At 49.1% G+C, this 24,318-nt stretch overlaps 10 protein-coding genes across 10 annotated transcripts; 4 read left to right on the top strand and 6 right to left on the bottom strand.

The window, feature by feature from the left end:
- Nucleotides 1–252: 252 nt before the first annotated feature.
- On the top strand, nucleotides 253–1,959 carry J7337_002493 (uncharacterized protein; the record flags this gene model as incomplete). The annotated part of the gene is made up of 1 exon (XM_044820221.1): nucleotides 253–1,959. The coding sequence occupies one exon, from the start codon at nucleotides 253–255 to the stop codon at nucleotides 1,957–1,959; it is 1,707 nt and encodes a 568-aa protein (XP_044684521.1).
- Nucleotides 1,960–3,263: 1,304 nt separating this feature from the next.
- Nucleotides 3,264–7,659, top strand: J7337_002492 (uncharacterized protein; the record flags this gene model as incomplete). Its single annotated transcript, XM_044820220.1, has 3 exons — nucleotides 3,264–3,356; nucleotides 3,437–7,405; nucleotides 7,456–7,659. The coding sequence occupies 3 exons, from the start codon at nucleotides 3,264–3,266 to the stop codon at nucleotides 7,657–7,659; spliced, it is 4,266 nt and encodes a 1,421-aa protein (XP_044684520.1).
- Nucleotides 7,660–8,265: 606 nt separating this feature from the next.
- On the top strand, nucleotides 8,266–9,690 carry J7337_002491 (uncharacterized protein; the record flags this gene model as incomplete). The annotated part of the gene is made up of 4 exons (XM_044820219.1): nucleotides 8,266–8,307; nucleotides 8,395–8,552; nucleotides 8,615–9,453; nucleotides 9,503–9,690. The coding sequence occupies 4 exons, from the start codon at nucleotides 8,266–8,268 to the stop codon at nucleotides 9,688–9,690; spliced, it is 1,227 nt and encodes a 408-aa protein (XP_044684519.1).
- A 148-nt stretch (nucleotides 9,691–9,838) lies between these two features.
- On the bottom strand, nucleotides 9,839–10,623 carry J7337_002490 (uncharacterized protein; the record flags this gene model as incomplete). The annotated part of the gene is made up of 3 exons (XM_044820218.1): nucleotides 9,839–9,924; nucleotides 9,974–10,324; nucleotides 10,389–10,623. 3 exons carry the CDS (start codon nucleotides 10,621–10,623, stop codon nucleotides 9,839–9,841), a joined length of 672 nt encoding a protein of 223 aa, XP_044684518.1.
- A 669-nt stretch (nucleotides 10,624–11,292) lies between these two features.
- On the bottom strand, nucleotides 11,293–12,276 carry J7337_002489 (uncharacterized protein; the record flags this gene model as incomplete). Its single annotated transcript, XM_044820217.1, has 3 exons — nucleotides 11,293–11,523; nucleotides 11,569–12,171; nucleotides 12,232–12,276. 3 exons carry the CDS (start codon nucleotides 12,274–12,276, stop codon nucleotides 11,293–11,295), a joined length of 879 nt encoding a protein of 292 aa, XP_044684517.1.
- Nucleotides 12,277–12,851: 575 nt separating this feature from the next.
- Nucleotides 12,852–13,988, top strand: J7337_002488 (uncharacterized protein; the record flags this gene model as incomplete). The annotated part of the gene is made up of 1 exon (XM_044820216.1): nucleotides 12,852–13,988. The coding sequence occupies one exon, from the start codon at nucleotides 12,852–12,854 to the stop codon at nucleotides 13,986–13,988; it is 1,137 nt and encodes a 378-aa protein (XP_044684516.1).
- An 87-nt stretch (nucleotides 13,989–14,075) lies between these two features.
- On the bottom strand, nucleotides 14,076–14,924 carry J7337_002487 (uncharacterized protein; the record flags this gene model as incomplete). The annotated part of the gene is made up of 1 exon (XM_044820215.1): nucleotides 14,076–14,924. One exon carries the CDS (start codon nucleotides 14,922–14,924, stop codon nucleotides 14,076–14,078), a length of 849 nt encoding a protein of 282 aa, XP_044684515.1.
- Nucleotides 14,925–16,422: 1,498 nt separating this feature from the next.
- Nucleotides 16,423–17,186, bottom strand: J7337_002486 (uncharacterized protein; the record flags this gene model as incomplete). The annotated part of the gene is made up of 2 exons (XM_044820214.1): nucleotides 16,423–16,857; nucleotides 16,911–17,186. 2 exons carry the CDS (start codon nucleotides 17,184–17,186, stop codon nucleotides 16,423–16,425), a joined length of 711 nt encoding a protein of 236 aa, XP_044684514.1.
- Nucleotides 17,187–18,464: 1,278 nt separating this feature from the next.
- Nucleotides 18,465–19,652, bottom strand: J7337_002485 (uncharacterized protein; the record flags this gene model as incomplete). Its single annotated transcript, XM_044820213.1, has 1 exon — nucleotides 18,465–19,652. The coding sequence occupies one exon, from the start codon at nucleotides 19,650–19,652 to the stop codon at nucleotides 18,465–18,467; it is 1,188 nt and encodes a 395-aa protein (XP_044684513.1).
- A 3,102-nt stretch (nucleotides 19,653–22,754) lies between these two features.
- Nucleotides 22,755–23,507, bottom strand: J7337_002484 (uncharacterized protein; the record flags this gene model as incomplete). The annotated part of the gene is made up of 1 exon (XM_044820212.1): nucleotides 22,755–23,507. The coding sequence occupies one exon, from the start codon at nucleotides 23,505–23,507 to the stop codon at nucleotides 22,755–22,757; it is 753 nt and encodes a 250-aa protein (XP_044684512.1).
- Between the last annotated feature and the right edge of the window lie 811 nt (nucleotides 23,508–24,318).

Here is a 24,318-nt window from a genome sequence, read left to right as displayed (position 1 = left end):
GACGAGGTATCAATTCATGTCCCTAGCTACTTAGGTATTCATTGTCCTGCTCAAGAGGAGGAAAAGAACCGGGGCGGTCGACAAATCCAACCAGCGCCGCCCAGGCAAACTTCAACCAGATCAGACCGCCTGCCCGCCTGCCTGACTACCTACTTACCTTAAATAACTCCCACCGTGACCTTCTCAGCCCCACGTAACTTCGTCTTTCTTTCTCTTCCTCCTATTTGGCAATTAATAACCATCCTGTTTGCCATGAGTTCCGACGATGATTTCGAGATTGAAGTTTCCGAACTGGCAGCAGACGATCCTATGAGATCTTTCTTGCCCACATCCTTTGGGAAGAAATCGAAAGAGGCCGATGTCACAGCCCAAATCGAAAGAAGTCGCAGAAAAGCCGCGGAAGTCAGTGGTGGAAAGAAAAGGCAAGGTTCTAGTGATGACTCCGACAGCGACAACAGCGACGATTCCGACCAAGATGAATTCCCTGTATCACACGAGCTTGTTCTTAAAACCCACGATCGCGCAGTCACCACAGTCTCGCTAGATCCAGCAGGAGGACGCCTAGCAACTGCTTCCACAGACTGTACTGTCAAGTTGCATGATTTTACTTCTATGACTCCCAGCACGCTGAGATCTTTCCGATCCGTCGACCCTTACGAAACGAAGGCATCCGACGTTAACTCGCAATCGCATCCTATCCACCACATAGAATTCAACCCTCTAGCAGGAGGTGTCCTACTTTGTGTTTCAGCGCATCCCCAAGCGAAGATACTGTCCCGGGACGGCGATATTGTTACAGAATTCGTCAAGGGAGACATGTACCTTCGTGACATGCACAACACCAAGGGCCACATATCCGAAATCACGACTGGCACCTGGCACCCAACTGAGAAGAACTTGTGCGTAACTGCGGGTACAGATAGCACACTGAGAATTTGGGATATCAACAACAAACGGACGCAGAGAGACGTCGTTGTGTTCAAGTCCAAAGCCGCTGGCTCTGCTGGTCGAACCAAGATGACCGCGGTTGCATGGGGATCTTCACCCCAAGGAAACAGCAACGTCCTTGTCGCAGCAGCCTTGGATGGCTCGCTGGTCATGTACAGTGGCAATAGTCCTTTCTCACGACCTGCAGGAGAAATTCGCGACGCACATAAACCGCAATCGTGGACCAGTGGCATTGATATATCGTCCGACGGTCGCATGGTAGTCACAAGGGGAGGCGACGATTTGATCAAACTCTGGGACGCCCGCAAATTCACGAAGCCTCTCGTCACAGTCGCACATACCTCAACCTCAGACCATTTCCCTACGAGCAACATCAAGTATGCGCCAAACTCGACAAGCATCATCACGGGCTCCGCGACCGGCCATCTCCACATTCTGAATCCTGGCAATCTGCGCGCAGAGCATGTCACTGAAATAACACCTGGGTCGCCACTAATTACAGTGGATTGGCATCCAAAGATTAATCAGATCGTGACAGGTTCAGCTAATGCCGAGACACATGTCTTGTACAACCCGCAGATGTCGAGTAGAGGCGCTGTTGACGTCATGTCACGAGCACCGAAGAAGCGACATATTGACGACAATCCTGAATTAACAATGGACCAGTCTGTTGGCGTATCTGGTGATGCGATTGTAGTGCCAGGTGCAACGAGAAGCTCAAAGCCATCTGGAGTTACAGTATCAGGCCGCTCGAAAGATCCTCGACGCCCCCACATCCCCCAACAGACACCATTCCAGAAGAACCAGCCGGACGAGAAGCTCATTGCAGAGAATATTCCTCTTGCGCGCATGCTGCACGAAGATCCGCGAGAAGCTCTACTGAAATACGCAGACAAGGCCCAGAGTGACCCTATGTTTACCAAAGCCTGGAGCAAGACGCAGCCACAAACCCAATACGCGGAGCTGAGCGACGAGGAAGATGGCCCCGAGAAGAAAAGGCTCAAGAGGTGAGACCACTAACACATGCTGGGGGTTATGGGGCTTAAGATCGTGTCTTTTAAAACATACAAAAGCCCAGTAAGAGCCTACTACGTCCCTAAGCCTCCTAGCTCGTGTTACATTGTGATTGATCGATTTGAAGCCATGGTGAGATAGATCTAGGCATCTCAGTAACATGACACATTAGCTTTTTGCCCCTCTTCCGGAATAGACTCTATTACTCTTCTACCCAGTATCAACTCTCAATAAAAGACATTTAATATGCTTTTATCATGAGTCAACCAATCCTTATGCTCATTGGTCTTATGCATTTATATGGGTCTGACAACAATTGTTACCTAGATTGGCTGCTGATATTTTCACCATAAATACCAACAAGCCTTGAAAGGAGGCACAGCAGCATAAGTCAAGGTCACAGCCTGCAATTTGCATTATCAATTGTACTTTATTCCATACAGGTATAGATAAGAGAAGAGAGATATTCCTGATACTGTCACTTTTATTGCATAGACCCTAAAAAGATACCTCGGAGGTGTCCTAAGGGATATAAAAAGACTGCTTTGTTCTCTCCACTGTGATTGCACTAGAAGATCCAAGCCAGCCAATGCAGACTAGCAAATCCATTACCTAATACTCTTTCTTGACTGCCTCAGGCGCAATTTGTAAATTGCCAGGTTGGGGTTGCTTAGGTAGGTTCCGACGGGGGGCCGTGCTGAAAAATACTCTGGCTGGCCGACTCAAGACCGCACCAACCATCACGCTGCATCTTGTTCAGTTGTGCCTTCACCACTCCCCATCATCAACCGGCGAGCGCGCGCATCCAAAAATCGCCAGGGCCCTTTTAAACCATCGGCTCTCATCGAGAGAAACCACCGAATCCGTGTTGCACGCGATTTTTACGCCGCCCCGATCCCCAGTAACGATTCAACACGCGCCTTGTCGCCACATCACACACTTTCCCTTCAGTATTTGACCTTCGGACCATCGAGTGCCCATTCCCGTGCCTCTAGCAACTCACTGCAACCGCCGCGTTCGAAACTTGAAGATTGCTCCACGCCAAGGATATCCCACGCGCCATCTCCGACGTGTCGCCATTTTCTTGACAACTCCTTCCAACGTGTTCTTGAACATTGTCCTTCTTGCTTTGATTCCGACGCGTTCCTTATCCCTTAATTATTTTCTGCGTCAAGCATTCGTTTTCGCGACGCCGAGGCACGCCCCATCTTGCGCGACATGCCACATAGGTAGCTGCATCTTCGCAACTAATTAATCGATTTGACTATCAAAAAGTCAACGCGCTGTACACTTGATTCATCATGGCGTCGGTGCATGCACCACATGCTGTTCAGCACCCAGGCGCGCCAATGCCTGCTGGCGCGACCAAGCAACAGGCAGAAGAAGTTTTCAGGGTATGCTCTCATTATGGACTCTTTTTCTTCTTCTTTGACACTTTCATTGCTTCGGACTATCATGCTGATACGTCATATAGAAACTTAGGCAGATGAAGGAGCAAGGCGTGCCACCGTCGGACCCTGAATTCATTAAGGCTTCACAGTTCTTGATGAGTTTCCAGCAGCAACACAACATGCGACGTAACCAGCAGCAATTCTTGCAGCAGCAACAAAAGCAACAGATGCAAAATGCAACAAACGGTACGCCTGCTAACGGTGTTATGCCTGGACGTTCTATGCAGCAAGCCTCGCCCCAATCGACTCAAACCCCTTCTAATCCGCTCGGTGCCTCCGCAATGCCAAGCCAAACAACTCCTACTCCTGCATCCACTGGAACGTCTCCATCGACTGCACCATCTTCAAACCATTTTACGCAGCAGCAGCTCGGCCTACTTCGACAGCAGATCCATGCCTTCAAACTGCTAGGGAAAAACGCCGGAGTCTCTCTGCAGCTGCAGCAGGCTATATTCAACCAGCGCCATCGTAGACAGGCCGCCATCGCCGATGCTGCACAGGTGATCCAAACGACTAAATCAAACCAGGCAGAATCTGAATCCACTAAAGATGGACAGAACGGACCTGGAGCTGTGACGGAAGATGAGGCCTCGGAGATTCCCAAGGCGCATACATTCAAGACAGTAAAGTCTCCCTATGGCACCAGCATGATTCGCCCCGAAATCAAGTACTTTGATCATTCCCAACGGAAGAATCGCTGGTTCATTCCTGGTGTATTCCCTACTGGTATTGATTTTGATCACTTGCGATACGAACGAGAAGTTGTTGTCTCGAACAGAATGAGACAGCGGTATACCGAGTTAAAGAACCTACCTGGCGATTTGGCTCACTGGGACTCTTCCAAGGAGACACTAGAGGCCGATGACTCTCTCAAGCGAAAAGCAATAATTGAGATGAAAAGCATAGCTCTCTACGCCAAGCAACGGGCTCTTCGGGATAAGATCGGACGTCAAATGATGCATTATGATAACCTCGCCATGACCACAAATCGATCCGGTTTCCGCCGAATGAAGAAGCAGAACGTCCGTGAGGCTCGTATTACCGAAAAGCTCGAGAAGCAGCAACGCGATGCCCGCGAGAACCGAGAGAAGAAGAAGCACACCGATTTCCTTCGAGCTATCTACACCCACCGTCAAGAAATTCAAGAATCTGCTTCTTCTCAACGTACGAAGTCGCACAAGCTCTCTCGTCTTATGTACCAGCAACACTTTAACATCGAAAAGGAGGAACAGAAGCGTATCGAAAGAACGGCCAAACAGCGTCTCCAGGCTCTGAAGGCCAACGACGAAGAAGCTTACCTTAAGCTTCTTGACCAGGCCAAGGATACCCGTATCACACACTTGCTCAAGCAAACTGATGGCTTCTTGCATCAACTCGCGTCATCGGTCAAGGCCCAACAACGCCAGGCTGCCGAGCGCTATGGTGACGGGGATGATCCGCAGATGGATGATGCCAGTGATTACGACGAGGATGACGAAAGCAGCAAGAAGATCGATTACTATGCTGTGGCACATCGCATTCGTGAGGAGGTTACTGAGCAAGCCAACATGCTCGTGGGCGGTAAGCTCAAGGAGTATCAAGTCAAGGGTCTCCAATGGATGATCTCACTCTACAACAACAATCTGAACGGCATCTTGGCTGATGAGATGGGTCTCGGAAAGACTATTCAAACTATCAGCCTAATCACTTACCTGATTGAGAGGAAACAACAGGCTGGACCATACCTTGTCATCGTGCCTTTGAGTACGTTGACAAACTGGAACTTGGAATTCGAAAGATGGGCTCCTTCTGTGAGCCGTATTGTCTACAAGGGACCTCCCAATGCTCGCAAACAGCAGCAAGATAAGATTCGGCAAGGAGGGTTCCAAGTATTACTTACGACTTATGAGTACATCATTAAGGATCGCCCTATTCTAAGCAAAATTAAGTGGTTCCACATGATTATTGATGAGGGTCATCGAATGAAGAACTCAAACTCCAAATTGAGCTTTACCATTCAGCAATACTATCATACCCGTTTTCGACTCATTCTCACCGGCACTCCTTTACAAAACAACCTCTCTGAACTCTGGGCCATGCTCAATTTTGTTCTGCCGAACATTTTCAAATCTGCAACGACTTTTGATGAGTGGTTCAATACCCCCTTCGCGAACACTGGCGGCCAGGACAAAATGGAACTCACTGAAGAAGAGCAAATTCTCGTCATTAGGCGCCTTCACAAGGTCTTGCGACCCTTCCTTCTCCGTCGTTTGAAAAAGGATGTCGAAAAGGACCTTCCCGACAAGACAGAGAAGGTCATCAAGTGCAAGTTCTCTGCCCTTCAGTCCAAGTTGTACAAACAGATGGTCACCCACAACAGACTTGTCGTTAGTGATGGCAAGGGCGGAAAGACTGGTGCTCGCGGTTTGAGCAACATGATTATGCAGCTCCGAAAGCTTTGCAACCACCCGTTCGTCTTCGATGTTGTGGAAAATGTCATGAATCCTATGAATATCAGCAATGATCTCTTGTGGAGGACAGCAGGAAAATTCGAGCTGCTTGACAGAATTCTCCCTAAATATCAAGCAACTGGCCATCGAGTCTTGATGTTCTTCCAGATGACTGCGATCATGGATATCATGGAAGATTATCTGCGTTACAAGCGATTTGAGTATCTCCGATTGGATGGTACGACCAAATCCGATGAGCGCTCCGACTTGCTTCGAGAGTTCAACGCCCCTGACTCTAAATACTTTATGTTCTTGCTATCCACACGCGCAGGTGGTCTTGGTCTCAACTTGCAGACCGCTGATACCGTCATTATCTACGATTCCGATTGGAACCCTCATCAGGATCTTCAGGCTCAGGATCGTGCTCACCGTATTGGCCAGAAGAATGAAGTCCGAATCCTCCGACTCATCAGCTCCAACTCGGTAGAAGAGAAGATTCTCGAGCGAGCAAGATTCAAACTGGATATGGATGGCAAGGTCATTCAGGCCGGTCGTTTTGACAACAAGTCATCTGAGACCGACCGTGACGCTATGCTTCGAACATTATTGGAGACTGCTGATATGGCGGAATCCGGTGAGCAAGATGAGATGGAGGATGAAGAACTCAACATGCTCCTTGCGCGCAATGATGATGAGATAGCTGTGTTCCAGAAGATTGACGAGGAGAGACAGAGAAATTCGCCCTATGGCAATGGACCAGGCAGCAAACCTCGACTTATGGGTGAGGATGAATTGCCAGATATCTATTTGAATGAGGGTAATCCTATTTCGGATGAGACGGAGGATGTTGTGCTGGGCCGTGGTGCGCGTGAACGCACCAAAGTCAAATACGACGATGGTCTCACTGAAGAGCAATGGCTTATGGCTGTGGATGACGATGATGACTCTCCAGAGGCAGCTGCGGCTCGCAAGCAAGCCCGAAAGGATAGGCGAGAGAACAACAGGTTAAAGAAGTCTGGAATCTCCAACTCGGTGGATGAATCGCCATCAGGTAGTAGAGCAAGCACTGAGGAGATTGAAACCCCCAAGAAACGGGGTCGTAAACCAGGCAGCAAGAACGAGAAGCGCAAGGCTGAAGACGGTAATGATGAGCCTCCCCCCAAAAAGCGACGTGGGCCACAAGGACGCCCCAGCAAAGTCAGTCTGGAGTCACGTCTTCCACCACATCAGCGGGAAGTCTTACAAAAGAGTCTCCGTAACTTGTACGATGCTCTAATGACTTTGGAGGTGGACGATATTGAACCCCCTGAGGATGACGAGTCGGATCCTGGCAAGCGCCTCATCATCGGACCCTTCGTCAAACTGCCTCCCAAGCGCGATTACGCCGATTACTATGTCATCATTCAGAACCCTATCTGCATGAACCAGATACAGACTCGGATCAAGAAGGAGGAATACACATCATTAACTGGACTGCGAAAGGATATCGAATTAATGATTCGCAACTGTCAGACTTACAACGAGGATGGAAGCATACTGTATCAAGATGCTAAGGTCATGAACGTAAGCATACTCTGTGGTTCTCCGTCTGATTTGTCGCTAACGTGTTATAGGAATTCTTTAACTCCAAGTACCAAGAAGAATTGGTTGCGCATCCTGAACTTCAAGAACTTGAAGAAGGGGTAAAGGACAGTTCAGTGGCGCCCTCTGGAGGTGGCGGCACACCGCAGCCCAGTGGCACCCGGATCAAATTGATTTCTAGTGGCTCGAAAGAAGCAAACGGTGGTAGCACTGCTGCTCAAAGCGACGAGGAATGACAAATGCGGCTGCCAAGGGAGGGCACTTGATCGGTAAAGATCGGGCCGCACGATAGCCCGTAAAGTTGTATCGACCAAAGCGGCGATTGTTTGATGATATATGCAATGGCGTTCGGCAGGACAGGTGTCAATAAACAACATGCGATCAGGGTAAGAGAAAGCGAAGGGAACCGAGGACCAAAATACCATACACAGACGACGCATTGACGGAAGTCGTTTCATGGACCTCCCAATGGACAACTCTGGAGTGAGTCAAACCCGCAAGGGGATGGCGAACTTGCACTGCGTGTTTAGATAAATAGTAGGATGTATTTTAATTAGAAGCCTTACATGCAGTAACTTTGATTCACCTTTCTATCTATAACGACGACAGCGGTGGTGATTGATCATTTGATGCGATAGCATTCTGAGTTTGATAGTACAGGTCAGGTCAGGTGTCTTTAGAATTTAATGCTTCCTCAACCCAACTCAGCTCAGCTCTCTCTCTATGCAACGAGCCTAGACTTGTCTTCATTCGCCACAACCCCCGACACGCAGACAGTCTTAGCTGGACCTTCGTCAACGTCTGTTTTCCGTTAGGTCGATCTTGATGGACAAAACCTCATAATGAAGAAGACTCTGCTTCTTTGTTTTATTCATGGTTTCAAGGTATGCACACCCCATACTTTGCCTCCACCTCTCGCTACCTCGTCTGCCGTCATAGTTAGTGTCAGCCATAATACTAATTTTCTCAAGGGCGGCGAGGACACGTTCGGTGTTGATTATCAATTCACCAAGGACCTACGCGATTTGGTAGGGCAGGCTTTGCCAAAGGTTGATGTTGAAGTGGCTGTTTATCCCAAATATGAGACTCGTGGGGATTTGGGCAGTTGTGTGAGTCGCTTCCGCGACTGGTGAGTATTCCTTGCTGGACTGCTGCTGTTCCCAGAGTGTTAGCTAAAAGCGATTACTATAGGCTTCAGAACAAGGTCATCGATATGGAGGTTGCAGCTGGCACGCCGTCGCCAACGATAGAGCCTTCGGTACGAACCATACTCGTCGGCCATTCAATGGGTGGCATCGTGGCGGCCGAGATGCTCATCGGCTTAGCTTCCGAGAAGCCTATCTACACAGAAGACGGGATTCAAAAGCCCGAGAAACCAACTTTCAATTCCCTCATGTTTCCCTACATCCAAGGTGTTCTCGCCTTTGATACTCCTTATCTTGGCATATCTCCTGGTGTGGTAGCTCACGGCGCAGAGGATCAGTACCAAAACGCTACACAGGCTGTAGGTGCAATATCGCAGCTGAGCGGCCTCGGAGCATCACTCTGGGGCGCCAAAACAGCAGGCTCTCCTTCAACATCGCCCGCTCCCCCGAAGATAGCTGGAGCGTTACCAGCTCCCTCCGCATCTGGTGGCAATTCATGGCAAAAATGGGGCAAAATGGCCATGTACGCTGGTGCAGCTGGAGCGGTAGCAGCTGGGGGTGCTGCAGCATGGATGAAACGCGACCAACTGGGCGAAGGTTGGTCTTGGGCGTCGTCGCATCTCGAATTCGTTGGATGCCTTGCTAGAGGAGAAGAATTGCGCAAACGAGTGGCGTGTCTGCTTCAGTTGCGAGAAGAGTTAGACGTGGGTTTCGCCAACATATATACTCGTCTTGGTAAGGCAGCGCCGTCGAAGCAGATCAACGTCGTTGGTACCGTATTGGGGCAGGACAGGACATTCTGCAACCTTCCCAAGAAGCAGCCCGGAGGGGTGTGGATAGAAGCCATCAACAACAAGGCGACGGACGAGGCTGGAGCACATATGAGTAAGTCAAGCCGCTCGAGAGACAATCGCTATACTGAGACTGTTTCTAGATATGTTTACGCCGAGAGAAAATCCTGGGTACAACAAACTGGCACAGGATGCCACTGAGATGATTCGTGGTTGGTTACAGAACAGCTGGTATGAGACGAGTGCTGAAGAACCACTCCTGTTGGAAGACGCCCCATTGACTGAGGACGGCCTTTCGCCCGAGACTCGACAGGTCGAAAAAAATGTTTGACCTGCTGAACTTCTGTTTCTTTAGATATATCTGCCCCTAGACTATATATGGATCATATCGAGATAGTTCTTGGTTCCCCAAAGTCTTTCAGTTGTATGCCATCCAATGGAACGCGCCTCTCCTCTTTTCTTTACCGTCTATATTCCTTTTATTGAGCCTTCTGACCGTGGGCTTTCAGATTTCGCATGACCTTGCGCCTCTGGCTCATCAAGTGTGTGTACAGGACGTAAGATCCTATGCAGAGTTAGGATTGCGGTCGCACATTCGGTCTCTTTTAGCTTACCGGGAACGTAGATAACCAAGATGGCGTAAAGTGCCCACTTGTAGAGCTCGTTGGAGTTGCCTGCAGGCTCAGTTGCGAACCAGATGAGGATGCATTCACTGAATATACCAATGGGGTAGAGCACAAAGAAAGTGTTGTAACGCAACCAAGTAAGAAACTTGGGCTGGTAGCCGGACAGCGAGAGAGCGAAGAAGGAATAGCGGATAATCTCGGTGACGGACCAAGCGATGAGCATGGACGAATAAAAGGGCGAGAGGGCGAGGAAGGGAAAGACGTCGACGATGGCCCAGACGAGCAGGAAACGCGAGGCGACCTGCATAAGAGTGGTGACAAAGGAAGCGCGAACGACGCCTTCAGGGGACATTCTATGTTAATATATACCACAGTGCAATGTCAAGGAGCAGGGGAATCATACCAAGCATCGAATGCAGGATCTCCAACCCAGCCAAAGTCTGTGTCCATTTTGTATATTGGCCAATATTAGGATATACGTGCTCAGGCCCGTGGGCACTGGCAAGCATGGCGGTGCGGCCGAGCACAATAGACCATTGCACAGCTGAGATGAAGTTGTAGAAGATCAGATAGGCCTTGTTTGCTGTTGAAGCCTCCTGTTTCAGGGGTCGTTTTGCGGCCGCAGTATTGGAATCCATTGCTGCTAAGACTTGGAAGCCGAAAACTTCAAAATTCGAGCAGCAGACTATAGGTTCATCAAATGAGTGATTGCGAGTCAAAGGCAAAGTTGGAGCCTAGTGTTAGTGTGAGCGCTGACGATGGAAAACAGATGTTGAGGATGCCATTTAAGGAAGAAACCTCGAATTTCTTCATTAGGTTTAGCGCTTCGGTGTTGGATGTTTTTGGTGGGGATAACTCACGGAGTAACTTGGCGAGTTGCCTAACCCACTTCGATCCAGATTCACATCCATTGGATGAATGCTAACCAAAATCTACATACACTCTAGGTTGCTCTATGAGACAACATTATCACAATACTTCACCTTGGGGCAAAGAAAATCCTTTTTTTTTTTTTTTAAATCATAACTTGGCTAGTCTCGTACTACTGCTACGCCACTTGAATGCAGAGTTACTCAAAGAGCGAGGTCTGTGTGCGCTGACCATGATGTTCTCAACAAAGCCGACTCTCAATACGTCGCAGTCAGTCTCTGGACCAAGTAATCACCACTATTGATGCCTTCATACTTCTTATCTTTCTCCGTAATGAACGTCCCCGGAATCGCCTCAATATAGCTTTTGAAGTTGGGGTTACAAAAGTATCTGCCACCAAGTTAGTCTGACAACACCACAATAAAACACTACTATACTCACGCAATGCTGTATCGAGGTGGGTAAGATTCAGCTTGCTTCTGCGGTGGCTCAACAACTCTATGGATAGTGCTCTTGATGGTGTCGTTACTCCATCTCGCAAGCAAGTCGCCAGCATTGACGACGACTGTGCCTTCGATTGGTGTCGCATCGACAAATTGCCCTGTTGGGCTCTTGACTTGGAGCCCCCCTCGAGCATCTTGGAAGAGAAGGGTGATGGATCCATAGTCCTATTCTGGGGTCAGGGCGAAACTCGTAGGATCAGAAGAACTTACGCTATGTGCACCAGCTCGAACTGTGCCTGGCTTCGTTTTGAAGATATTGGACTCAACGGCTGGATAATGCAATAGCCGCAGCGTATTGTCTCCGACATCGACAAAAGAATCGAAGAATCTATCATCGAGCCCCATTCCAACAGCAATAGCTTTCATGACTTCCACATGCAGTTGGCGGCACTTCTCAAAGAATCCAAGCATATCCTTTCGAAACCCAACAAGGTCGCCGGTTTCTTCAAGCCATCTATTCGGATGTCCGGGCTCATCTTCACGGCCAATCTCAAGACTCTCTTTCAAGTCCGGCAAAGCAGCACGCACTTTCTCAACCTCCTGAATATCCTTGAGCTGACTGACTTTCTCGCGTCCAGGGGCTGAATAGCCTCGGTTTGCCTCTGGAGTTGTCCAGACTACCTCCATCTTCTTCTCCAAAGGTTCATTGAAGAAACGGGCTGATAGATCAAATGCATGCTGTAAGTCTTCTGGAAGGATGGGATGGTTTTTGAGATAGATGAATCCAGCTGTTTTGAACCCGTCAAGAATGGCATTGGCCGTTTCATTGCGCTCCACAGGAGTTCCGCTGAGGAAGCGTGAGAAGTCAATGAGCTTAAACAGGAGAAGCTTAGTTGGTAAGAGTTACAGCCTGCTGGGCATTGGATTACTGACGGGAATTAAGAGGCCCTCCTTGCTCACAGCTAAACCCGAGGCCATGGCAATGGTATCCGTAGAGGCAATATAGTCGGCAAGATAAATGGATGAAAAGGAACTGCAGTAGGTATTTCAAAACAGGTTGCATAGAAAATGAGTGGTGAGGGATGTCCTTAAGTTTGCTGGCATCTGCTAGCTACATATATATACATTGGCACAGCACCTCTACTCTGATACAAACCGATAAGCGTGAACGGCACATTCCTCCACTTGGCAATTAGAAACGAAAGAGGCTTGCCGGCGGCCAACGCCTAACCCCTCAACGGTTACTGATAAGCAGGTGATAGGGCATCGCAAGGTTGTAGTGATAACAGCCATGCGGGGTTAGTATCGATCTCAATCGCTCCCAAGCAGGCCAAGTAGCATCTTATTATGCGTGTCTCTCAACTTGGGTAACCCGATTTGTTGATCTGCAACGTTGCTGCAGCTTGGCCCGCAAGAGTTGATAGCGAGTGTGTGTGCTGGCTGTGCCTCATCCAGACATTCTAGCTTGCTTCTTTACTCACTCGAAGCTTTGTCCAATTTCCAACCTCACACTTCCACCATTGATTGCCTCTATTCTCAGAATTCGAAACACCATGTCGTCCTCTACCTCCCGCGTGGTGGACATACACACACACATGTACCCTCCCTCATATATCCATATCCTGGAATCGCGTTCCCAAATCCCCCTCGTCCGCAAGTTTTCTCAAGCACCTGATCCAAGACTCATCCTTCTGGAGGCTGAGGTCAAAGCATTGGAAGATGCGACACACAACCCCGAGGCAAAACCACCTGGGCGGCCTCTAACATCGCATTACGCATCGCTTGCGCAAAAGTTGCACTTCATGGATACGCACAGGATTGATATATCTGTCATTTCCCTGGCGAATCCATGGCTAGACTTTCTAAGCCCATCAGAGTCAGGCGCAATCGCGCAGTCCGTCAATGAAGAATTCTCGCGCATGTGCAGCGAACACCCTGGAAGACTCTTTTTCTTCGGAACACTTCCTTTGACAGCAACTCTCGAGACTGTCCTCGCCTCTATAGAACATCTTCGGATCCTCAGATACTGTCGCGGGGTCATTCTGGGCACTTCAGGACTCGGGAAAGGCCTAGACGACCCTGATCTTCTCCCCATATTCGAGGCTCTCGCAACAACAGGACTGACTGTCTTCCTACATCCTCACTACGGTCTCCCGAATGACGTCTGGGGACCTCGAGCGAGCGTCGAATACGGGCATGTGCTTCCTTTGGCCCTCGGCTTCCCTATGGAGACAACAATCGCTGTCGCCAGGATGTACTTGGCTGGCGTTTTCGACAAAGCCCCAGAACTGCGCATGATCCTCGCCCACAGTGGCGGAACCCTGCCTTTCCTTGCTGGGAGGATCGAAAGCTGCATCATGCATGACGGGCAGCTGCTTCGTGAAGGCAAGCTTAACAAGGGCCGTCGAACAGTGTGGGAGGTGTTGAGGGAGCAGGTTTATCTTGACGCTGTTATTTACTCAGAAGTTGGGCTCAAGGCAGCTGTTCAAGCTAGCGGTGCTGACAGGCTTATGTTTGGCACAGATCACCCCTTCTTTCCACCACTTTCGACTGATGAACAGGGGGAATGGGAGAGCGTGAGCCTGAATGCGGAGGCCGTTGCTCTTGCAGTGGGACAAGACACGGGAGACTTCAAGAACGTTATGGGGATGAACGCTGTCAAAATATTGCGGCTCGACACTGAATCGTGATTCTAAGGGATATATTAGCGTGAGATGAGCCACTCCGTATAGACATAGCTACCAACCTTGTTTCGAATCCTCTCTCTAAAAAGACCTTTACGAAACAGGTGCATGCTCCGCAAATCGAACTTCTGCCTGGTGTATTCTCGTTTTGGCATCAAGTAAACCTTGCTCCGCTTGTTGGTACTCTTCAGGGGTCCCTTCTTTCTGCCGTAAATCCCTGACTGCCTGAACCGCGCGGAGTTTATCGCAAACAAGCTCCCAGTAAAACTTTTGGTCAGCACCAAAGTCAACAGAGAAGTCACCTGGTACATCCATGACGCCATTAATTGGTCCTGGTGCAGGCTTGCCGTCTGAAGCCTCCGCGGCCTTTCGTGACTTGCGCAGAAACTTCTCTCTCGCCTCGTCCTGTTTCTTCTTCTCTTTTTTCTCCTTCAGTCGTCGGCGTGCTTCCGCAAGGTCTTCGACTTCCTGCGCAGCAGCGGCTTGGCGCCTTTCCTCTTCCTCGCGCATGCGCCTCTGTTCAACTAATCGTGACCTCTCCTTCTCGATCTCTTGTTTCTCCCGCTGCTCCTTTTCCGCTCTCTGTACCTTCCAAGCATTCTCTCGCGCCTCGAGGTCGTCAACAAAAGCTTTACGCTGCTTGTCCATGGTCTCACGCTCTTGTTTTCGTAGCAGGGCAGCCTTGATGGCGCCGTCGTAAGCGCCGCGCGCCCCTGCTTCGGATAGGATGTCGCGGGCGCGTTCGAAAAGCTGCCATTTTTCCGCATCAAAATTGTCGCCTGCTTTGTCGGGATGATATTTCAGAGATCGCTTGCGCCACGCGCGATGGATGTCTTCCTTGGGTGTGAGGGCATCGATACCAAGGAGTTCATAGAGATCTACATCTTTGGAGGCATATTCTTGAGCGAATTGCAGCAAATCGGCGGCTTTTGCGTCAGACATGTTGGGGTCTCCTGAACCATATGCCACTCGTAAATAACTGTTCGAGTGTGGAGAAAAGCAGAAGCTTTTAGACAGTAGCCAAGGCTTGGTTGAAGAATCACGAAAGCACGTGACCTTAGAGCCATCCAAGCCTTTGGGATGGAACTGTACTCCGAATTTGATAAGAGACTATTAATTAATAAAATGGTAAAAAAATCTCATGTCTCAAACAATTCATTTATTATGATGGACCTCCCAAATGCGAGGCGTTGACGCCTCGCATGGCCCGAAACATGTACTCATCATATACACCGGAAGACTTAACACAGTCTTTAGAAAGGTGAGAAGACAATATCTTCACATAGTATGTTAAACTCATCATAAGATATCATATAGTAATGTAGTGTTATCTAAGTCTTTTATCCCTTCGGGCTGTAGTCAGAAGACTTCTGCCGCCTCCTACCTAGCTATCAAGCCAGAGACTTCAACTATTTATCGTATCCGCAAAATGATACACATTCGGTGATCCTGCTGACAAGCTGAGTAAGTATCGCTCGTAGGGCCCCAAAGGCTCTTCAACCATTATCCGTTGTCTTGCCTCTTTGGGGCCATCATTCTCGTTGCCGACGTATTCCCAAACCCATCGCCCCTTCGACCAATCGTTAGGATGGCCCATATGATCTTTTCCACGGTTCGGACACCAACCAGGCTGGAATGGAACTGGATCAGTATATTTCTCACTCGTTCGTTTGAGTTTCCAGTTACTGAGCAAAGCTCGGCAGTCCCAGACGTGGTCATCATTCAAGCCGAGGCCTTTGCAAACAAGCCTGATTCGTACGGAGCTGTGTATTCGCTCGTTTGTATCAAGAAGGTATCTTGACCTATCGCATTTCGATTGGCGGTCAGTTGGCCTATACAGACCTGGTGTACGAACTGTCTGGCCAGAGAGTTTGTAGAGGAGTCCTGGAGCTTTGCTTATTGTCCCAAGCCCCCAAGGTCTAAATGGGCGGTTATTCTCGTAGATTGGGTTTATCGCCCACTGGCGTTTCTTTGTTTTCTCTCTCCTCTTCCTCGACTTTATGCTGAGTTTTGAAGGAGCTTTGTGATAGAATTTGAAGTTCTGGAAGAAACATCGTTCTAGTGCAGGGAGGTCGAACTCAACCCCAATTGAAGCCAGTTGGTCCATCATCCCTATTTCGAAGTCAGTCTCTAAGTACAAGGTTGCTGTGCATAAGCTGTTTGGAATTCTCACATGCAAGTGTGATGTTTGACATGCCTTGGTCTTCCCACCCGCCACCGCAGTTACCATGATTCCCAGGAAACCATACCTGCCTGAGATCCGTCGTGTATTTGTTCTCCGGGAGCCTCTCCCAGACTGCTGGTGTGAAGGGGGGCCTTGTTTCGTCCAGAGCAAGGGCCTGGAACGCATGTTCGATTCTATCTGACAGATTTGTGTCATGCCACTTAAACGTAAGAAGCTGGTTAGTAACCCGAGTTATTGAAGATTTGGAGGTGAGACTTATTCATCATTGTCAGCACGAATTCCCAGTTTCTCCAGCCACAAGACTCTGGGAATCCCGAGGCTACCCACGGTATCCCAGACGCCCACTGCTTTGATGGTGATGATGTCGCCTTCTCCTTCACTCCGCCTCACACGTGTGTAGCCGAGTTGCTCCAAGCGAGTCCGGTAAACTTCTGCAGCGTCCTTCCCTTTAGGTTTGTTAGGGAATGGAATGTTGGGGAATGGATCTTCATAATCATCGTCCATCCAATGCTGCATATCTTTGAAGATAGGGTAGAAGAACTCAACACCCTCACGCGTGAGTAGGCCTATATTGCCAATCATGCCTGCCACAGAACGGACTGTGAAAGCGCCTCTGGAGAAACCAACGAGTATTATCTCATCGCCATCCATATAGTTGGAACATAAAAACGAATATGTTTCCCGCATACGCTAGAAGAAATGGTCAGCCAACAACCCTCATCATGATGCTCCGACACCCTCACCTCTGCGAGTCCCATACCAAAAGCACCGCCAGTAATGCTGTCGAGTACGTTGCTACCTGTACCAACACCTGACTCATAGTTGACCACTTGAAGCTTGCCATCGCTGCACCTCTTCTCAAAGCAACGGGATATTCGAGTAACGTTGGAAGGTATCTGAAGAGAACCTTCTTTTCTTAGTAAGCCGGGTTCTTCGTAGCCATTGTCACTATCCATCCAGGTGCCATCGCAACAGGCGATTAACCGCTTGATGGTCTTAGGAGCAGTCTCAGTCACCATCGTAGAGATACAAACGCCGTGGGACCCTGTGTTTCAGACGCCAAGAAAATAATGAGAGGAGGTATCGTTAACCGGTGTATACGATGCAGAAGTTCAGTGCAGCAGCCTCGACCATTAAATAAGGCCAGAACGGCAGAAAACAATGACGAAGGCTGAAGACTGGCAAATGCATCACCGAGCCGTCAAATGTCGGCTCCTGAGAGCTTCACCATCCATGAGATAAATTAAGCGACAGGCCAAGACTATCCCCGGTCCCAACCACAGGGCTGAGGCTCGCGAGATTACATACCTAGGTAGTACAGTCAGACGACGATCCAATAGTTAATTTCAACCATCCTGTAGTCCGTATGTAAGCCAAGGTCGCAGCAAAAGTACTTAATTCGATGTCACTGGTTTAATTCAATTCCCAAGACTACCTTAATCAAAAAGTACGCGAATGGGCTCTTGCAGCCCGGCCTTTGTGGTACAGGAGCTGAGGACATAGTCGTGGCACACAGTTGGGGTCCGCAGCAATGCAAGCTGTTGCTTACTGCCTGGTTACCTGCTAAAGGGGGCAAACACTGCGACTTGAACGAACCCCTTGTCCAACAAGATGCCGACCCACCCAATGCTTCAAAAGTTCAGGGCTATGGAGTAATTTGCTACGTATTTCAGTGATTAACTTCACTATCATCTTATCCCTGAGTCTACGTCAAACTAGCCCAGGTCAGCCTTCTCACTGGCTAATATAACCTCAGTCTTCAGTCTTGTTGGTCAGCATTCTTAGATACGTTCGTTCAGTTTTCGCCTCAACTAGAAGTCTGTGCACAACCACAACACCTTGAAAGAAGGTCTGTACTCCGCAGGCTTGAAGACGATGATCCATTAAAGGACTCATGACTGGTGGCAGTGTCAGCTTTCGCCATGCGTCACAACTTCTCTTTTAACTCCCTGAGATATATAGTATATTGGGACAAGGCCTCGACGTCCTGCAAGGACCAATATATTATAGAATACATTCTAATGGATTGTTCGGCTGTTGCTTTGTCCAGGAATTCTAGTCAGGAGGATCGCATAATCTGATTATTCCGCCGTACAACTAGAATAATTTGATACTGTCATGGTCCGTATTTTCATGGTGCGGTGTAATCACTGACAAAAGGTTCTGCGTCAATAACAAAGTACAGTTTGGCGATGACCGAGAAAGAAGCTTAATGAATATTTAGATATGTCCCTATTCAAGACATACAAGTATTGTATCTATACAGTGTTTTACAGCACAACTTCAATCTTACTGCTCTACTTTTCATTTCTCTGATTCTCAGCATCGAGGCCTTCTCTCAACCACTCCGGCACGAAAGCCTTGACCTTTACTCTATTGCGGCTTTCCTCCTCGCCCCAATCTAGGACAAACTCGTCCTCGGGGTTGAAAGCCCCCGACGCCGCATCTCCCGGCAGTGTCACATCGGTCATGATCTCCAGGCGGCACAGCCCGAGCCCAATGTTTCCCACACCCTTAAGCCACTTGCCGGCGCTTCGACCTCTTTTCTCAAATCGTCCGATGCTTGTGTCTCGTGGTATCATGTCTGCTGTCACACTCTCGAGAGAAGACGTTATGTCGTCTGCGTGATACTGAAGTGTTGTTGGCGGTGCATGCTCTTTTTCGTAGATTACACAGGGCAGAATTCGTTTGCGAACTACACCACGATGTCTAGTGCGGATGGTAAGTTCCTGACCAACATAGCAGCCTTTGTGGAAATCGATTCCTTTCATAATATCGATGTTCGTTTCCTGAGGAAGAGCGTGCTCTCGAGATATCTCATCTTGACCTTCAGGAATACCATTTAGGTATCTCCTTATTGTATAAGCTTCCTGGGTGCTTGGTTCGAGATCGATCTGGGGAGGGTGCTGATCCAGTTGCAGTAGCCGATACCCCAGACCGGGGGCTCTTGGATCCTGGAGAGGAAAGTTGGCCGACTTGACGATTGAGCTCGAGTTCGCAGAATTTGAGTCGTCCCATGCATGCCAAACTGTTGCCTCATCATTTTCCAATAAGCGAACAGCTAGCTTCGCTCTAAGCTTGTAACGCTTAATATGTTTCGCGAGCGTTGATGCTTGGTCTGCATCAACTTCAATCAGATACCCTGGCTCCTCGGCCGATGCTCCCAAAGTATTGTGATTGGGGTAGATAAACACATCGTAAAGTACCCTGCCAGTCGCGGTCAAAAAAGCGGCATAGAACCCATCACTCCTCAGGTTTCCGTCTTTCGTGGTCACGTTGGCAGTCACAATTCCCTGTAGAAACTTTGCTGAGTCTGGGCCGGTGACGGATATGAGCCTTCGTGAAGTCAACGATGTGTATCCGGAAAGAGGCGGTGGGGGAGGAGAAAGCGAAGTCGCGTATTGGCGCCGTTGCAGCCGGTACGTACGGCATTTGAGGCCCGAAGAAAGATCGTGAGCGAGGGCTCGCCTCGGGGGAAGTCGCATGATAGCAAGTGTGCGGTTTTATCAAGACGTCGACATGTTTTACACTGAAAAGGCGGCAACTGATTTGATTTGCGAAAAGCTACAGAATGACGTACTGAGAGCGCTTGGTCCGTGCATTTGGCTCGCTCGCGGACTTCGGACTTTGGCAAGCCACGAGAACAAGATCGACATACAAATTCTCCAAGTCCGAAGTTTAAATGCGGAGGAGTTTACTGCTTATCCTTATTCCCGAGTTTCAGGGAATAGTCTCTAGTCATGATCAAACTAATCGCTCTTGAATAATATCGTGGGTGTATCGTCACAACGGTCAGCATTAGTCGTGAGCAACTTATGCTGTCAGCGATATTCACGAGAAGTCTGAGACCAACAATGAAATTAATAGCCAAGTGATGGTGCTTAGACGATACTCTAGTCCAAAACATATCGTGAATGCTAGCCCGTTGACTGGCTGGCCCCAGTAGATCAGCAGCTCACCCTCAAGACTGGCTATAGATAACAATCAAGTAGAGTGCTGTTGATCAGCAGACCCCTATGTTACATAGACTCGGCATCAACTAGTAACGCTTATCAAACCCGCCTAGCTTGCTCCCGCAGTCCCGATAACAGAAGGTCTATTACCTACCTAGGTGTTTCGGCTTGAGATCAAGTCTATCTCGGTCAAAGGCCACTTCCCCGGAGTCGTCCAGACCTCCATGGCCAATGAAACGCGGTCCTGATGTCCGATTTCCGGCCGGGATTGCTCGGAGAGGAAAACGGAAAGATGTGAACCATATTCAGGTCCTGTGACCGACCAGCGCCGGCTGATACGACGCCGTGGCTCCAAGTATCGGACCTTGTGTTAATTTTATCGATAGGTGGGGCAGTCTGGCTTGCGCAAAGACTTACAGAGTACAGAGAACGCGCAATACAGGCCCAAACGCATCATATTGCATGAAGAATCTATATATTGATAAACTTTGTGTATGTGACGATTCTTGCATTCTAATGCTGAGTATTGTAGCATACGCGTATACATAACGAGCGATAAGCAGTGAACAGGGCCTATCTTGTCTTATCGATCTCATGATCTGTGATCTTCCATCGAACCCCGTCCCCCCCCAACTCCTTCTAGAGATCGACTTTTAGCTCAACGGACAATGCTTCCAGACACGAAGGCTCAAGGTTCCCCTTCTTCTCAGCTACGTGGCTATTGTGAAGAAGACCGTGCATAATCATACACAATGCCGTGGCAAACAGTCCAAACACTTTGCTTCAGAATGAAGCAGTCAATTCTCCTTTACCGCCTCTGTCCAGCCCAGTAAGGGGTTAGCTGGGCTCATTCATTCGCAACCCGAGTCGATAAAGGTGCATAGTACCTGTCCAGTGCTGTCCTGCCAGGTCAGCCGTCGTCGAGAGGCCCAGAAGCGGTCAGCTCAACTTGCTTGAGCAAGACACGCCCTGGGCCCTTGCATGGTGTATGGTATGTACCTGAGATTATGGGGCCGCGAGCCTCTCGGCTAAGAAAGCCAAGAAGGCAACAAGACGATATTAGTGGGTAGCGAGATCGAGTGGCCGGGAGACGTGTTCATGAATTTGAGGAATAAGAAAGAAAACTCGCATCCCTTCTTTCCCAGGACCGACTCATCGTGATCCATCGGACAGGATAACTCATAAGTTATTGGGCTTGTCTCTGCCCAAGGTAAGTAATGGAGCCCTGACCCGGCTGTACGTATGTAAGGTTTTCAAAGATTTCGACTCCAAAGCGGAGACGACCCGCGGACGCAAATTTTGTGCATGGTTCTATCCTTGTTCACGATTGAGTTGTCTATGTTGACGTTTCGTAAAATCTTTGGAAAAAGTCTGAAGAAAACCACCATCTGTGGAACGCTGGATCCAGTCGGACCCATTTGAGGCTCGATGCGGCGATGGCTGGTGGGGGATGATTAAAAACTACTGTTAGTGGGAGATCCAAGCATAAAAAGATTGTAATATTGGGCATTGAATGACTTCTCAGGGATGCTTTGATAGTTTCGCCAAGCCTGTGTTCGTAAGTCCTTCTTCTTGTTCAGTCAAGGGATCGAAATGGCGGGCGGGCTACATATGCGGCCTGGGCGGTTTTGCCCGTCTGTAATTTTTGCCTGTGCCTCTTCTTTTCTTTTTGTTGTCGTCACAGGACATCGGGGTTTGGTGATGTCCGCTGATAGTCATTGCCATGATTGATGTCAAACGAGCTTTGCTTCGACTGTTACGTAGATACTGTGTCGCTGACATAGCAACAATGGAGAATTGAATGTCTCCGCTGACAAAACCCGACCGTTACAGACGCCCCAATGTGCACAGTTTATGTATCGTGATTGGGTATCACAGACCCTGATGGTTGGGACGTCAAGGTCTTTCATGATGGGCGGGCCTGGCTGATGAATCATTCACCGCAATCGAAGGGGAAAATTCTCTAGAGCAAAAGGGGAGTGCATTGGAGGAGTCGGTGTAGTACTGCCAAGATTCCGCACGCCCTTGACGGATCTCACGGGCACCGCCTGTTGGTCCAAAGAGACCCCGATCGGACTTGGGCTTGCGACCGATCCCGATACTCTCAGTTATCACGAAATTCTTACCGCTGATAAGGATATCGACCGGCGAGTATGGCGTCAATGCCGGTTACCATTCATGATAGCCGGCTGCTGACCGAGGCATAGCATAGCATAGCGCTCGCACTTTACATAGGAGATTCAAGAATGATATGAGAGTTTTCAATGTTTTTTCTTATTTATTTTTGGGGCTATCGAAAGCCTCTTCTGGCTATCTACCATTGGGGCGAAGCCTATCGAAGGCTGCCACTCAACCGTGTGGGAGCGGAGCCAATCATGATAATATCCAATTCCCATCTGCCTGGTACAGTCCTTCTTTGTCCTTCGTAGAGTGGTGTAATCCTTGTATGTAATAACACAATGAGATCCGTCAAGTCATATGCTTTGTAACTAAAAGAAAATGCAAAAATGCTTTTTGTTGTATCCAAATCCGTGTGGTATCCCTTTGTATAGTAAACGCCATGCAATGCCGACATCGCTTTGTACATGAAACAAGTCGCTAAAATCACAAATCAATCATCAAATGAGTTCCTGCTCAGTAGACCGAGATGGCCGACACAAGCCTCGCAGGGTTTCGAGGTGGCAGGTAGTAGTCCTCATCGTAGAGTGAATTGGATTCTTGTTCTTGTTGCGACTGCTCCTTGACATCCTTCTCATCGAAGGTGAGGATGGACTGAGGTGGCGATGGGGGCATTGAGTCATCATCAGATGAATCTGAGTCGTGGTCGACAAGCTCGGGGGGTGAGTTGGAGTGAGATAGTGTTCGAACAAGCTCTAGCTGAGCATAGTCCTCCTCAAGATCATCCTCCTCCATGTCTTCGTCGAGCTCGACATGTGTGATTCGTGGGCTCATGGGCTTGACGGGAAGAGAAGTATTGGCCATCTCAATATCGTCATCCTCTGAATCGTAGTCGTCGGAATCCGAGGAGTCTGAGTCGTAGTCATCCTCATCCTCTTCTTCGACAACGTTGTCGGCCCACTGCACCCTTCGTTCTTGCTGGGCATTGGTTGCTCCTCGTACAGATTGGTTAAACCATCGTTCTTGTTCTCGCTCAGCGTCGGCTAGCTCGAGCATCAGAGAATCGAGGAGGTTGGCGTGGCCGACAAGCAGTCGGAGATCATGATCGGGCTGAGCAGCCTCACGCGAGAGCTTGGCTCGGGCCTTGTGGGCGAGGTAGTAAGTTTGTGTGATAGACATGTTCTTCTTGAGCGTGGACTGTCGGAGAGAAGAAGTCTTGGAGGCAGTTGGCCTATGAATAGAAGTGGTGGTTGTTGTTGTAGTCGACATGTTGAAAAAGAGGACCCAGAAAAGGTAGGGGTCTTTGTCCTATGTATATAATGGCGGTTTGATGTTGTGAGTCAAGGCAGCGATCCCGATTGCGGCAGGCTTGAAGTTAGCGGCAGGGATGTCGGCTGTGGTGACAATGACTTGTGGGATTAGGTGATAAGGTGCTAGTCGAGTCCGTGGGTTTGTCTGAGACGAATGTGGGGATAGTCGACCTTGATAGAAGCTTTTGAGGCTGATTAGTAGTTGTTGTGGTGATGTTGTGTTTATCTGATTGATGTTGTGAGAGAGATGGATCTTGGAACGGGGGGGATCCGAATCTTTTAACTCCAGTGATCCTTTACGGACTTTTCATGTTGTCTCACGGGTGTGGCATGGGATTATGAGTTATGCCCGACACGCCGCTAAGCGGACTTTGCGCACGCGGACCCGAGGAGTGCGAGAAATGTCCACAGTCCCCATTGCGAAGCAAGGGCCAAGGTTCGAAGGGTGTGTGGCTTAGTGATGATTGACATGGATATGGGTGTGTGTGGACGGATGACTCTTAGACACCGCGAAGCCGCGAAGCTTAGAAAGATCCACCCAAAAGGCTCCTACAGCACATCGATTTGCACATGGCCCCTGTACCTTTCTGTCTTTTGCTGGATGACATGGATGACATGGATGACATGGATGACTGACCGACACGTCTCTTCTATCCGGCAGCGAAACATCCCCGTCCGCGGCCCCGATGTAGCGGGCGGACGTTACGGAAGTCCATGTCAATCCTCGGGCTTGGGTACCTCAGTCAGGCCGCTACTTGACGGCCCCGGCG

Source organism: Fusarium musae, chromosome 2 (assembly GCF_019915245.1).
Source record: "Fusarium musae strain F31 chromosome 2, whole genome shotgun sequence".
NCBI lineage: Eukaryota > Fungi > Ascomycota > Sordariomycetes > Hypocreales > Nectriaceae > Fusarium > Fusarium musae.
Note: the sequence above shows the minus strand (reverse complement) of the source record. Positions and strands in the feature narration are given on the sequence as shown.